General features: G+C 46.2%; 1 protein-coding gene across 2 annotated transcripts in view; it reads left to right on the forward strand.

Moving 5' to 3' along the window:
* The window catches only part of GRIN2D (glutamate ionotropic receptor NMDA type subunit 2D), a 50,603-nt gene extending 48,190 nt beyond the window's left edge, over positions 1–2,413 (forward strand). For both annotated transcript variants that reach the window (XM_042476638.1, XM_042476639.1), the window contains exon 13: positions 967–2,413. In XM_042476638.1, the coding sequence (XP_042332572.1) occupies positions 967–2,406 (1,440 nt within the window). In that variant the 3' untranslated portion in view covers positions 2,407–2,413. The remainder of the gene's footprint in view (positions 1–966) is intronic.
* Positions 2,414–16,033: the final 13,620 nt, after the last annotated feature.

Consider the following 16,033-nt stretch of genomic DNA (forward strand, 5'->3'; position numbering starts at 1 on the left):
TCAGTTTGTCCACCTGTACTTCTCCTCTTATCATTATCTCCTCTCCCCTGCCTTCCGTTCACTGCCACAGTGATCCTTCTCTGAAATCAATGTCCTACAGTGAAGGGCAAACTCAGCAACACAAGGTGGGAGGGAAGGGTGCTCTCTGTCAACAGGAGAAGGCTGTTGGTAGTGGGATCTGATCTGACTTTACATTCAGGAGGGGAAATGTGTGTAAAATAGAAGGGGATATGTGGTAAAGAATTCCAGTTATTTCCTAACGCCTAGTGCTCTGGTACATCTAACACAGGTCTTGTAGAGACCCCACACACATCTTTGGGGAAGTATTCCTGAGATGGGAAACAGAGAAGTCAATTTGGAATACAAATACTCAAGATGAAAGCATTTTCCAAAGTACAGATTTTAGACTTACACGATCGCTAAAACATAGAAATGAGGTGTTACATCTGGGGATGATTTGCTGTGCTCTGGATAGAAAAGCGTTGCAGTAGTTGTGTGTTTGTGTGCACAAACTGGGTAGTCAGGGAGAAAACGGCTTGGGGAAGACAAGATTGGAAGATGGGTGGGTGAGGAACAAGAGATGGACTTGTTTGTGGTTGATACAGGTATCCCTAATGATATTTGCTGTTGTACTGTATAAAGTATGAGGGAGGGAGGGAACAGAAGCATATTATGACTGTGACGCTTTCCCATATGGAGAGGAATTGTTACAACGCCATTAGCAAGATACATTTTACTCACAGCATGCAATATAAATAATTATGCCTTTGTTCTACATTGATACCCTTGTGGGAAGGGTATCATGCAAAGAACTCATCATGAAGTTAGTTGTCTCCTGTTCGTAACTGCCCTACAATGCTTTTTAAGTGAGAGTGTTTTATACTGTGTTTCCCCCTGCTATTAGGTAAGTGTGGCATTCTGCCAGCAGCTACCTAATTTATATGTCTTAACTTCCATTCACACCAGGGCATGTACAGTTGCTGCAGCAGTGAAGACCCAAAGATTCCAGACCAGCAGCAGTTGCCCATCCTCAACCACACCTATGGGCCTTCACGAAGTGCAGCTCCAGCGCTACCCAGTCCCCCTGGCCCTCCACTTCCCTGCTCCAGCTTCCTGCCTCGTGAACGGCGTATTGTGGAACGGTGGCGCCATGCACGGAGCCCCAATTGCTATAAGGATCTCTACCCTCCAACACCTTCAGAGCTCCCCACAACCAAGCCTCCACGCCACAGCCTCAAGAGCCCTTTCTCTGATGGCTTCCACCGGTTCTATGGCCCCATTGAACCTGAAGGGCTCTCTGATCACGTGGGTGGCAAAAAGATGGCACCATGCCAGCTCTCTCCACCACCACCTTCCCGTGGGCTGGAAAATCCTCCTTCTTATTTTGCTATTGTACGTGAAAAAGACTCTCCTGACATGCCACCAGCAGCATCAGGTTGGCAGCGCAAATCCCTCCGTGGCTTGTATGAAAGTTTTCAAGCTGGGAAAGGGGCTGGCCGGGCCCCAGAGGTGAAGAAGTATGATGGTCCCTCCAGCAGCTATTCAACCAAAAGCCCTTGTGAGTTGGAAAGGGGCAGCAGCCGGCCTTTTGGGAAAGAACGGAATCGATATGGCTATACCCGGCTGTCTTATGAAGATGAACGCTCCCCGCCTGTTCCCCGTTACCGGCATGCAGAAGAAACATCTCTGCCACGACCTGAGCCAGAAGCCAAATGCCCAGCATCAAGTCGAGAAAGGAGTTCTCGGGCTCATATTTGCCGCAGTCATTCCCACCCACTTGCTGTTGGTGCCAGTTTGCACAGCCAGAGTCATTATGTGGACTTTTCAGACTCTGATTCTGATATTTGTGAGAGGGACAGTGATGGTCATAGCTGCTGGTACCAGTCACCAGATTATTTCTGCACATACCCATCGCGAGAGAGGCAGTTGTTTGCCACCCACAAGCCTCTGCACTATTGGTCAGCTGACAAGCTGGCAAAATGCCACGGATGCCATGGTCCCTGCCAGCACTGCCTAAGTTTGGAAATGCTCCCACCACCTACCCCACCATGCCGCAAGGAGGCCTTGCGCTACCTGAGTTGTTCTGAGGAGCGTCTAGAACGCCGGCTGGACTGGGAGCACCGCCACTGCAGCCTGTATGGCTGCCTGGCTTCTCGGCACCGCCACGGCTTCCATCGCCGCTGCCACCATCATTCCTGTGAGCTGGGGCCTGCAGGTGGAGTTCTTCACCCCACCTCCCGCAGCCTGGAGGACCTCAGCTCCTGCCATATGATGCGCTGTGGGGCCTCCCATCGACACCAGGGTGGCTTCTCACCAGAGTGGCTACCACGCCGGGTGAGCCGGAGCGGAGAGCTTTTTGCCCGGCGTGGTTCAGCCCATTTCTCCAGCCTGGAGTCAGAGGTATGACCAGCGACAGGTGGGGAGGGACTTGGGTGGGGGTGGGGAAAGACACTTCGGATGAGACAACAGGAAAAAAAATTGGCTGAGCCGTAGTTGAGCCCACCAAGTGGGGACAGACATGGTGGCGATGGCACTGTGGCCCAACCCATGGAATGAAGGTAGTCCCATGAAGATGACAACGGAAAGGGGGAAGCAGAAAAGTGCCACAGATGAACCCACCAAGACAAAGGGCATGCAATCAGGATGCCACTGGGAAGATTTGGCATGGCGCCACTTCTCCCTGCCACAGAGAAGGGGAATTGTTCAACCAAAAGAGTATCACAGATAAACACCAGAGTGGGGACTGGAACCACCAATAATCCCATAAAAACAGAAGGGGGAGTGGAGATGACCTCTCAGAGAAGGGGAACAACTCCCTGCTTCTGCTACCCCAAGTGCCACCAGAATAGCTCCCTGTGACAAAACTCCCGGTCCCTTCCACCAGCCAATTTATGGCAGGGGGTAAAAGGGGAAGCTGTTCCCGCCTGTGTTTCCATAACAGACCTTTTATATCCAGAAAAAAGGGCTTTCCTGCCACCCTGTGGCATCTTGATGGGGTGGGTTCCCGTGGCCAGTGGCTACTGGCTACTGCAACAGCAGTGCTGTTACCCTCTGAATAAGATGCAAGAGAGGGCCACTGAAACAAACCAGTCATGGAGATGGAGAAGGTCTGTGTCTCCATACAGACTGGTGCAGGGGAAACATGCCATCAGTCAGGCTCCAGGGATGAGATGGGAGGGGCTTTGATGACAACCACCACACAACTGTCTGGACTTCTGGGTGGGAGGGGGTGTTAGAGGAGACAAAACTGTGACTTTGTTCAACAGAAAACTGTGATATTTTTTTTCCTGCACATTTTCCTCTTCCTCTTCTCTCTTCTCGCTTTCTTTGCTCTTCTTACCTGTACTTCTTCTTTCTCCAACCCTCCCCCCCATTCAATCTTGCAATCATGCACCCACCAACAATTATAGAGATAGCAACACATGCAAACACACATCACGGACACTCCAGTGCAAACCTACACACTTGTGTGCTGTGGTAGGCAAAAATAACAAAATCGCAGGCTCCCGAACCCACATAGACGAACCAAGCTCAAATCCCAAAGGGTTCGTTCTCACAAACAGTACACTGACATGCTCAGTGTCAAGAGAATTATTGTGGAAAAAGACAGAAAACATTATTATAAGGCTCTTCTGTAGACTGAAAGGGCACTTGCATTTCAAACCAAACAAATGCCTGTAAGAGGGGGAAATACCTCATGCAGTGGGAGGAAATGCTCCATACAATCTTTACTAAAATCACCATATATGGTCTTAAAGTTGTGCCAAGCTGCATGGACATGCTGTGGAAGAGAGCATGGAAAATGTGTAGATGATTATGTGACTTCCTTCCTTTACAAAGTAGGGGGTGGAGGATGGGGATGAAATCATGTACCTTCATTGTGGGAATGATGCTATATGCACCTGATATAGGTACATCTTGCACAGCTTCCCATAGAGAAGACGTTTGAGTTCCTTCTTTGTTTAAGATCCCAGAAGCATGGAAATCATCTCCTGCAAGCCCAGTATACCCAGGACAGGCTCAGGGCTGGAATCTGGCAATTTTGTGGAGAAGACTTCTGTATGTACAGTATAAGCAGCTAAATGTACTTGACCAAACTAAGGGTGCTTCTAGGTGGACAGCTCCTGGTTCTACCATCAAAAGACATTGTGCAGTTAATCATCTCTTTGTTTTTCAGATGTAAGTTGAGTTGTCTTGTCTTTGAGTTGCAAGGAAAACATAGGAGGGTTACAAATCAAAGTCTCCACGGTAATATTTGGATGCCCCCCTCCAAAAAAATATGTGTTTAAGCCAGAGTGATTGCACAATAAAAGCCTTGTCAGGAAGCATCCTAACACCACAGCTGGTTTCAAGGGAAATGTTGACTTGCTCACCAGGCTGGTGACTGACCTTGGAATTTGTTGTAACAGGATGCATTGTTTACCAGCAATGATTGAATTGGCTGGTTCTGGGTTTTCTGAAGAACATTAGCCAAAAAAACCCCAGATAGCAATATAACTGGCTAGTAGATAATATGTAGTGATGTTTGGCACGGCCCTGAACCTTAGAGAGCAGGAATCCAGGAGTCAATGAAGAGAATTGAATATTTTAGGCTCTGTGTTACGTGTTTTTGTATTTTAAGATGTTAGATACTTTTCCTAAAGCAGAGAGGGATAACATAAAGACCCCTGGCAACATCATAATCAAGTTTAGGGTTAATCCCTATGAAACAGGGGAAGTACAGGGTGGAAGGCAACCCTTCCCCTGTCCCCAAGACTTCTTCATACTGGTTTTTTCCTAGGCTGAGATAAAAACTAACTACTATTAGCAGGGGAGGCTTTGAAAAAGTTGAGTGGACAACACAGGTAAGAGAAATTATTAGGATCCTCCTCCCAAGTATCCATATTGCAACACCAACTGTCTCCTGTGTTTATGAAAATTTGGCATGGCCCACATGATAACACATGGGACATGAGGTTGACCTGTCAATTTTGACCCCTACCTGATGGTTTTCTTGTCTACAAAATGGGGACTGGAGAAACCAAAGAAGCTGTCAAGAGAAAAGTTTGCTGGGGCCAAAGATGGGTTATTGGCCACATGTTAGCCACTATTCTAAGTAAGTGCAGCATTTACAGTTAGGGACAAATTTCCACATTCAGGGATTCATTCAAGTTTCTGAATCTTATTGCTGGTCAGATAGCTTTGGAGTATGTGGTGGGATCCTAAGCTAAGTTTCCCCTAGTGGACCCCTCCATGTTGGTTGTCTTTAAAGGTTACTTAGCAGCAGCAGTAGATAACTTCAAGCCACCATTTTAAATTTCCAATCTTTCCCCTCATGTGACATGATTCCAGGGCACTGGACCAATTTTTACCATTTTAATTTCCTCCAGTGTCTCAGACCAATGCTAGGTTGGGGCAGTGTGGGAGGATTTAAAATGAAGCTTGCAGACCCAGGCACTTGGTGTGAGGGACCCAGGACAGGTATCAGGACTTGTGGATTCTGTCAGGGTGTCAGACAAACCAACTGCCTGGTGCTGACTCCATGCTTTTTGGGAAAAGCTTCCCATACTCTGTAGGATTTCCATAGGCTAGAGACCAGGGCTTAAATGCTCCACAAAACTTCTAGAACTGCTCTGCAAAAAGCTGAAAGGCAAGGCAACAAAGCAAAGTGTCAGCTAGCATCTTCAGTCTGTGGAAATCCCACAGAGCATCAGTTTAAGCTTTCCTCAGTGCAGAGCAGGGGCAAACCTTGTGCACAGAATTTCAGTTTATTAATGAAGACACAAAGGCCCAGACCCAACACTGAGCGTAACAGGCTACTGGTCTGACCCAGTATAAAGCTGGTTTCCTCTTCTGCATCCCTCCAGAACCAAGGAAGGCTTGCTTGCTCGGCAAGGCCTCGTTTGAAGTGCTGTGTTCAGTTTTGAGCGCCTCCGTGCAAGCAGGATGTTGACAAATTGAAAGGGATTCAGAGGAGAGCGGCAAGGATGATCAAAGGTCTGGAAGGCAATTCCTACGTGGAGATGCTTGAAGGAACTGGGTCTGTTTAGCCTCGAGAAAAATAAGATGAAGCAGTGGGCGGGGGACAGGGGAGATGTCGGCAGTTTTCAAATATTTAAAAAGGTGTTAGAAAGAAGAGAGCAGCAACAGATGGAGCGAGGACACAAAATACTGAAGTACAAGATGGTGTCAGGGTGCCATAGCCATTAGATCTGGCAGCATTCCTGTCCATCAGATGTGATCGAGTTGTAAAGAGATAATGGAGCAACAATGATCCTAGCATCATCTGGTCAGGAATGGTGCAAAGCTACTGGGGTTGAAGTCAGGTCAGGCCCCCCCCACCACCACCTTTTCCCTGTGGTGCTAGAATTCTTGCAAGTAAATGGAGTCCTGACAAGGAATAGTTTTGTGTAAAGGCCAGATAGTTTCTAGGAAAACCAGCTGGTACTGGAGCTCCACAAACATACCATTCAGCCATAGAACAAGCAGGCAGGGGGCACTCCCAAGTGCCTCTTCTCAGCTGAAGAGGCTTTAGGCAGATTTTAGGAAAGTTCCTTTTTTGGACTACAACTCCTATATTCCCCTACCAGGGCGATTCTTGGAGTTGCACTCCAGAAAAGGAACTTCCCCAGTTTGAAGCATACAGGGATGTCCTGTCTCAGGGCTGGGATTGGATCTGAGGGCTAACAAAGTCCCTCCCAACCCCAAAAAGTTCTCCAATACAGGGGCAGGAAAAGCGGCACATATCCAGGTGCCAAAGTGTGCCATTGCTCCCAAACCAGTGCACACACTGCCAATGGTGAACCGGAAGGGAATAAAAAACACTCATCCCCCATCACACAGCCACAGTCAAGCACAAAGGCATACAAGCACATACGGAACTATCATGCCAGCAAATAGAGTAATGAACCTCCACTAGTAAACCCACTGTCACACAAAATGACACAAAATGTTGTGCATTAAGATGCAGCTTAATGAAGCAGGCACAACAAGCGAAACAGGTACCGTGATTTTTAAAAAATTGCTGCAAGCACATGGTCTCAATTCCAGATGCAGGGAGACAGGATTGCTGTCACACATGCTTGCAGAATCTCAAAGGAACCCCCAAACGCACACATATACAAGCCTCATTGACAGGCATATTTCAGAGAGCAGCCGTGTTACGACTACAGCATTATTGACATTGTTCCTGCACAGAGAGACATGTACACTGTAGTCTGAAATTTGGCAAAAGGGCTCATACTCTTGTAAGCCCAATGGATCTGGAACCAGTGTCACATATATGTGGGATCTATGGCTGTGCTTTTATAACAGAAAAGGGCGTTGTGGCACTCCAGAGAGGAATGTGTTTGTTGAGACATAAATGGCTGCAGGCAACCTGCTTAGTATTTCATGAAACGCATAGGAGCCACTGACAGAGAGATATAAAATTGTAGAAATTACAGCATACATGAAAAGATGCAACAGAATTATATGAACATAAAAGAGGTGCAGACCGGGCCCTGAAATAAATCATCACAAAGATGCAACATTCATGCAGATTCAAGATCACATGCAGTCGCCCTCACATGAAACCACTACCAAAACCAGAAGCTCAGTCTCACTTCCAGTTCTGCTTTTCTCTCTCTCTCTCTCCCTCTCTTTCCCTATGTCTCTTTGTCCCTTTTCCTATTCTGGGGTGGGGTGGGAGCAATTTAGTAATAACTTTAGAAATGCTGTTTTAGGGAGTGGGGCAGGTGGGTGGGAGAGGTCTTTCTTGGGATTTCGCTGGGGTGGGGTGGGGAAGTGGGAACATGGGGCAGCGCCCCACACCAGAATGGGGCAGGGTTTGGGCGGGGCAGGGACCCAGGCATCCGGATGGGGGTGGGACTGGGTTTTCGATACTATTTTAGGGCGTTCATAAGAAATAAAGGCTTTTTTAATCCCGCTCAGACCTTGCCCCAGTGTGGTTTGTCTGAATAATGAGATCAGGGGGTTGGGTTAATTTTATCTTTTTTCAAAATTACATTTTTTCTTTCTTTCTACACTGAAGAACCACAGCTCCCCACAAAATATCCTTCCCACACTCTCTTCACCCCAGCCTCCTCCAATTCCATCAAATGGCAGAATGACAAAAATAAGAAAAGCTGTTGGAGCACACAATTCACCTACGTTTAAATCATGCACAATAAGCAAAGATATGCCACTCTGCTTCAATTCCTGAATTATGCAGTATCCAGCTTGCCTTGGCACAGAGTTTGGAGTATACTGGTGCAGGGTTTTTATTTCAATGCAGCAGCTTCACAGTTAAATGCTCCCTTGTGAGAAGTCATGGGGCAGTGCTAGAAGGCATTGTGTCCTAAAGGATATTACAGGTACAGACTTTAAAGAGAGTCTTGGAGACTTAGCTGCCTTTGCAATAGCTGTTTGTTTATACAAACACGTCTATTGGAAGCATGCAGATTTCTAAAGCAAGCAGCACAACAGCCAATTCTGTATGAAATTCCCAGAGGAACTGCACTCCAGCTTTAGGCAACTCTAGCTTAAAACAACAGCAGCAGCAGCAACCTCATGGCTCTCCTAACTACAGTTTCCTCTTCCTTTACTTGAAGAGTGTCACCTTCCAGCCAAGAAAGAGAATTTTCAGCCACAAAGAAATATTAATGCTCTTCTGTTACATCCCTGACTACCTATTACTTATATACTCACAGTGACAAGACTGGCAATTTTTAAACAATGCAGTCCAGTACGCACTGCCCACATCCTATAATGCATCGTGCTCCACAGCAAGGGTCCTCAGGCTTTGTGAGTCCAGGGGTAACCTCCACCTGCCAGGCATTTTTAGCAGGGCAGGTTTTCCACTCCCTACTGAGGTCAATGAGCAAATTGCACCATTCTCTTCAAGAGGGAGGAAAAGATGTCTTACCAAAAATCAGATGACGGAGGGGAGAAGCCCATCAACCCCACCAAAAGCCCCGATGACCTGTGAGTCTGTGGCTGAGGTTGAGGTTCGCCGTTGCTCATCAGGGCAGCTTTGGTCTTCCTGCCCCATGCAAAAAAATTAAATTAAAAATCACTCTATATTCTTGCAGAGAGAAAAAAATAGCTCAGGAGGGTGGCTTAGCCTGGCTTTGTAGGCACAGTAGCATCTATGGATGCCATATTGAGAGGACAGGGTATGTCCCTGAATGTTGATTTATCCCACAAAAGCTCATGCCATTTGCACCAGTTCTTTAGAAAGCTGGTAGAAACAGAAGTTTCTTAGCAGATGTAACTCAGAATGTTTTAATTCACTGGTTAAAGAGATCAGTAGAATTGTGAAGTCCCAAGCTCTCTGCCTGAGTGTTTTCTAATTCCAAACAAGAGTTTCCTTTTTTCCTAGCAGGACTCTCCAATTGAAATTTAACAAATGGTTAAAATCCCAGTTCCTTTCCTAATCTGCAGTGATGGGGAAACTTTTGCATGCTGTTTACTTCATTATGATTTTCATACTATTTTTATCTTGTCCTTCCTCCAAGAGACTCACTATATACACTATATATGATCTTCTCCCATCCCCTGTGTCTTCACAACAACTTTGTGAGGTAAGTTCTGAGATGATGACTGGCAAGTGTTTGCAGAAAAAGCATCATGGCTGAATGGAGATTCATACCCACATATCCTTGTGCTTCATCTGACTTTTTAACCACTATTGTCATGTCAGGAACAATAAGAAGGGTGGGTAGTGTTATTCAGGAATGAGTTAAACTCTGTCCTCACTATCCAGAATCCAAGTCTGACAGTGCCTCTCCCTGACTGCCAAAAGTCTTGGAAATTTTTTGGCTTATGTGTATGTCCCAGATAAATGTCAGCTCAGGTGCAGATTTAGTGAACAAAGTCAAGTTACTGTTTGTCCAATAAACTGTGCTTTGGGCTTCCACGTTCACTCCTCCTCCAAGTACATTTCACTTCACTCCCTCATTTCTGGATTCACAACCTTGGCCATGATGTCTTCTGAACTAGGCAAACTACAGAAGAGCTTATTCATTTTTTCTACCCCTCCCCAATGGCTACACTCCAGTTGACAATGTTTGCACAAAAAGGAACTTCCTATGGCTGTGAACTGCAATTACCATAAAATGTGATTGGTCCCAAAGTCAGAATTCCAATTCACATGATGATATACAGTTCTGGTTTGGATGCCAGATTGCACTTTGTCTGTTCAGAACAAGCAGTTAGATATTGTGAACTAGGAAGTGAAGAAAAGAAATTAAGTGTGCAAACCTGACATATAACCCTGACCATTTAATGTGATGGCACCTGATCAGGATAGTGGGGGCCCACAGAAAAGCTATGGCCTTCTAACAAAAACCAGAGTTTCCTTTCCCCAGACTGCCTTCCCTCCACAGCTCAAAGTTTCTAGGGATCCCTGGGATCTAACTCACTGTCTTCCTCTAGATGTGGGGAGGGATGCCTAATGGGCAGAAAAGAGGACGAGGAAAGCATAAATCAAGAAGATGAAATGCATCTAGGGACCTAAGGAAAGGCAGGGGTCAGAAGGGGGCACCTGAACGCTTCTCTAACTGGCAACAGAGGAGGCCAAGGGATGGATTGATTAAGCTCAACTCTTATCCGTCTTCATCCAGATGCCTTTAGGAAGACAGTGACAGAGCCACCACTTTCTGTTAATGAAATGAAAAATGTGTTGTTTTCTCAGCACCCCACCCCAATCTCTGGCCATGAAAATGTGGTTCTCCATCCCCAGTCAACAACAACAAAACAGTACCTGATTGCTTGAATGTGCAAAAACCTGTAAATAATAGCCAGAGGAAGAAAGGAAATTCTACTTCCCATATAATAGATCAGAAAATGCATGCCAGAGCCAGAAGCTGTTGCCCATGCAATAGGAAAGTCAGTTGTGTGGTGCTTTCCTAGTGTGCAGCTCTGGGCCTGTGCAAGTATTAATGGATGCACACATATGCAAGTGTGACCTAGAGCAATTGCCCCCCATGTGGCAGCACAGTTTTCTTCTGGCCCTCTGCCTTCTTCCCTTCCACCCCCACCCATCCCCCTTTACCCTGGCACAGCATCTTGTTAATCACATTTTCCGGCTGAATTACACATTTGCACTAATTTAATTTTTCATTTCTATGTAAATGAACTTTCTCCAAAGTTCCAGACTGTTGCTGCAGTGACAGAGCAGTCGTTAGAAGTGGAGAAAGGAAGGGGGGATATACCGGAGTAAGAAGACCCAGCATCTCTCTGCACTTTTTGTCAATCCACTCAAACGTATGGCACCTCTCATTGGCAATCTAAAGCCTTGGGCCCCTATTGTTTCCCTCATTTGATCTGCTGGATTTCTCATCTGTTTATTTTTGCCAACTTCTGAACTAGTCCCTGCTCCCTTATCCAGAGTTGTGGTTATATGTAGCAATTGGCAAGTGACTCTCTCTCCATGGCTGGTAAATCTTCACCTCTTAATTCTATCTGATTAAAGCATTTTTGAAGTCGCAAGAACCCATCAAGCCACTTGTTCTGGTGGTCTCTTTACAACCATTATTAAGAATCCCAATACAGTCAGCCCTCTGTATCCATAGTTTCCTTATCCATCATTCAACCATCCATGGTTTAGATACACACAGAAACACACATCAAATAGCAAACCTTGATTTTGTCATTTTATATAAGGGGCACCATTTCTATGCCATTGTATTTAATGGGACTTAGCATCCACTGATTTTGATATCCACAGGGGTTCAGAGCCAAACCCCACCAGATATTAAGGGTCCACTATATTCTGCTTCCTAAATGTTCTCTAATCATTCAGAAAACTCCCGAACCCACCCAGAAAATCCAGACTCTTGTTTTCCCATGACAGCCTCCTTTGTTTTAGCAAATAATTTGCCAAAGTAATTTTTGGACTATTTGTCCCAGAATCCCCCCACTGGCATGGCCACTGATCATACTGCCTTGGGAATTCTGCCTTGGGAATTCTGGGATTTAATTTTCTTAAATTTGAATTTAATCTCTGCAACCCTGCTCCTTCCTGGAGCCCAAGGAGTTCTGTTTCTGTCCGTTGCCAACTTCTTCTAATTTATGCACAACTTTTCTTAAGAAAGAAAAGGTTTAATTCAAGGTGACACGTTCATAACTGGTGTGCCTTTCCAACCTGAGCAACCATTCCTAGACAATGTGCAAAAGATAATCCAAGTTCAACTTTTCACCATTTTCTTTTTCTTGCAAAATGAAAATAAAAAGTCATCAGGTAAGTTGTTGCTCTTCTCATTTTGCAGGCAAGCAAGAAATGCTGCCACAGCTGAGACCGGGATCCAGGTTTCCTGTTTTTGAGTCCTTTGCATCACAGTGGCTCAACAGAGCTTAGAAAAGGTGTTTTTTTTTTACTATGTATAGTCCAAAAAAGTAAGTTACCCAAGTTCTCCTTCTGGTCCAGGGCTTAAAAAGTGTCCCTTGTTACTATGTTAAGACTGTAGTCTTTATTCTTTATTTCCCCTTGGAAGACAGTTGACTATAAACAGCATGAAATTACAGGCAGACATCCAACAGGCTGACATCAGAACCACCAATATACCATGCAGAGCACTGCCATCTGAACTTCCTTCCATCTCAGCTGTCCTTCACTGTGGAAGGCACAGAGACTTAGGTGGGCAAGAAGGGTGCCTGCAGCTCAGAGCTATTCAGCTCCCTCCAGCCTCTCAATAAAAGGGGGATTTGCGTTACAAGCAGGGTAGCTCCCATCCTGTCAGCATTTGACCACTTTTGCCCCCTCCCCAACATTGGCAGGCCCCCAATGAGTCTCACTGAAGCAGAGGAGCAACTTGTTGTGTTTAAAGATTCATGTTTGGCTTCTGAAATATTCAGCAGATGTCAAAGCTGACAGCAGCTGCCGTGCCCAAGAGGGGAGTGGACTGGAAAGCCAAAAGAGGTACAGGCGGAACAGGGTAGTCTCAGGTGAGATGGGGGAAATGGGGAAGATACTTTAGTGGGTAAAGACAATAGGTAATGAGTTCAAGATGGGAAGGTGTGTGTGTGGGGGGGGTATCCCTAGCAGTTGGTGGCTCAGCACAGCCCTGCATTTCTGCTTAGAGGGTAATATAGGGTAATTGCCAGTAATCTGCAACAGAACCATCCATCCTTCCATCTCATTATCTCCTAAATTCGTCACCTGCTTCTGAACTCAGAAAGTGATGCTGAGTGAGCAGAACAGGGGGAGGGGGGCTTGCTGCAGCACTGGGTGGAGAGAAGGAGGCTCAAATGATCTTTCTCAGGAGCCCACCTCCCTCACTTTAACCCTCCTGGCCCTGATGCCTTTAGAAAAACCTCTGGCTAGGTTTGTCCTCTTTTCCCCAAACCACTGTGATAGTAATTTCCAACCAGTTAGCCAGAGTAACTAACACAGGATCCCACAATCGAGTAGTACAGCCTTGCCTCTTTCTAATCAGTTGTCATGATGGAAGGCTCCAGGTATTGCATTATTCACTCCCAATATGAAGATATCACAGTTCCACCAGCCTCTGAGGAGTTTGCTTGCTGACTCCCTGCATGAGTCACTGTTCTGGGTTTGTCCAACTTGAAGACATGATCAGGGGAAAAACAGCTGATGCAGAAGCAAAGGAAGAAGTTGTCACAGAAGCAGACCTTGATTACTGTAAACATGATGTGTACACTGGGGCACATTTATTTCCCAGAGAATGCAGGAGTCTTGACTTCCATACTGCTCTAAAAAAAAAACAACCTAGATCTCCTGAATCCCAGTTCTCTCCTTTTGTGTATCCATTTGCAACCAAAAATACAAGTGTTCTGATTACCAGCTTCCATTCTTGGACTTTTCACTTGTGAAAGACAGCATTTTCTCTTAAGAACTGGCTAGAAGGGGAAATGTCATCACTGTTGACAAAGTCAGGGGTGCAGGGATGGTATCTTTTGAAATAATTCCTCCCCAACAAGGTTCAGAAGTCAAACTAGCAACCACAGTTTCTGGTTGCTGCTGGCTTCTCAGAGAAGGGATGGAAATAACATCTCTTGTTCCCACTCCTAATTCAATTCGTAGATAATTTAGGAGTCCCAGAACTATTTCCCTATTTCTTACCTATTTAGACATGACATTTTCAATTCTATGCCTTTAACAAGTGGTAGGAAGACGTTTACGAGATGAACGTTTCCCAAGGATAGCAATGGGTAGGGAAAGCTGCACCAGCTGTGTTTCTGCCTGCCACACAGTGACTGCAGGGGAGAAGTGCTAATGTTATGTCTGTTGCAGAAAAGCCACAGAGAAGCTGCCAGCTTAGCTGGGCTTCCAGGTCTCACAGTTCCATCTCACTAAACTAGATTACTCCTCTCCCAGAGAACAGCAGCACAAGAAAATCTTGCTTTCGTTCTCATACACACAGGCATGTGCGCACACAGCATCACAAACACCCCACAAGGGTGAAGCCAAACACAATCTGTCATCTGCCTGGTGGAACATATGGAGAGAAAGTGCCTTTCTCATCAGCTCCTTCACTTGCTCAAAGCACTTTTGGCTTCACACCTTCAGAGTGTATAAACATTGCTGAGTACTTGGCAGACCGAGACACGCCCTGGGCATATCAGTTGGGCCCTGGGGAATCCCAAAGGAGTTTCTGCCCCTACAAACCCCTTGGCCTTTTGCTTTGCGCCTAACCTGGAGCCCCTTTCCCACAGCTCAATTCCTGAGGTGTAGGAAATGGTTGTGGTGACGTCGCAGCACGGGGGCAACTATATATCTTGGCATCACTGCCATTCATTTGTTCTTTTCCTCCCAGAAGGGAAGAGTGTCCAGAACAATCAAAACCTTCTCTTGATTACTGAGATAATCAAGAGACTCATCACCCCTCCCAATCTTTTCCCATTTTCCTCCCCACTCCACTACCCCGCCAACGCTTGGTGTTGATTTTCTATTTTCTCTGCTGCCACTGTTATTTATGATGGAATGTGATTTGCTTGGTGCCCTGGCTTGCGCAGCAAAAATGCAGAAACAAAGGCAGGCCGCCAAGCCAAGAACACCCAAGGTCCTCCTGACCATTCAAACCAACTGGACACACACACACACACACACACACACCCCTAGGAAATGCAGATGTCCTGACTCCCAGCCGCACATATACATACTGTGTGGCGCATGGCACACTCTCAGTCACACATTCTCAGTCTCTCATACATACACACAGAGAAGACTGGTTCTGCCCACTAGGCATTCCCCCAATCATATCCAGATCCACCTAGGACCCCTCTTTTTCCCTTCCTTGCCCATTACAAAACCCAGGAGTCTTGACTCCCCACCCTCCTGCCCACATATTTAACCCCCAGGCTTAAACAGCCAGGCAACCAGATTTGCATAATATACAAATCAGTGCTCTAATTATGCAAACTGCATGTGCTAAATGTATTTAATTTAGAATCTGTCTTCTTTCAACCACGAGGGGAAGAACAAAGAAAGGGTTTCTCACTTATCAGTGTCCCAGTGCTAGGAAAGAGGATCTCCTTTTGCCACATGCCAAGATCGGCTTCTTTTCTCCAAGGGGCATGAAGCATAATGCAGGAAGGAGAGCAGAATGGGCTTTTGCATGCTGGAGGCCTTCCTGCTCTATCTCCTCAAGGCTGGCTAAATCAATTTACTTCTGAGGCACACCAGAGTGCCCTGCCTGCCTCTGAAGTCATCACTAGTTCACCAACTTTTCTTACTGATTACTGGCACATTCTCACCCCAGCTTTCATGTTTCATTGGGGTACTGAGTGTGCACATGCATTATGTGCAGAAGCTTCTGGAAGCAAAGCTTGGAAAGTTAGAAGCTCGACAGACGGACAGAACAGGGCAGCAAGACACCACCCCTTTCTGCCCTGGAAGCAGGCTGCGGCAACCACACATCGCAGCCTGCTCATGGAGCAAAAAGAAGCCCTGAAAATGAGGTTTTGTGCTGCAAAACAGGCGCCATGCACCATTTGGTCACAGTGCATGAGGCACATTATCGGCGTGCACACCGTGTGAATGCGTGCGCGCCAAGATGCTGCCCGGACAGCGCATAGGGCTTGGGAGCGTGCGAACACTCTGACCTCCTGA

The sequence above is a fragment of the Sceloporus undulatus genome, chromosome 6 (assembly GCF_019175285.1).
Source record: "Sceloporus undulatus isolate JIND9_A2432 ecotype Alabama chromosome 6, SceUnd_v1.1, whole genome shotgun sequence".
In the NCBI taxonomy this organism is placed as follows: domain Eukaryota; kingdom Metazoa; phylum Chordata; class Lepidosauria; order Squamata; family Phrynosomatidae; genus Sceloporus; species Sceloporus undulatus.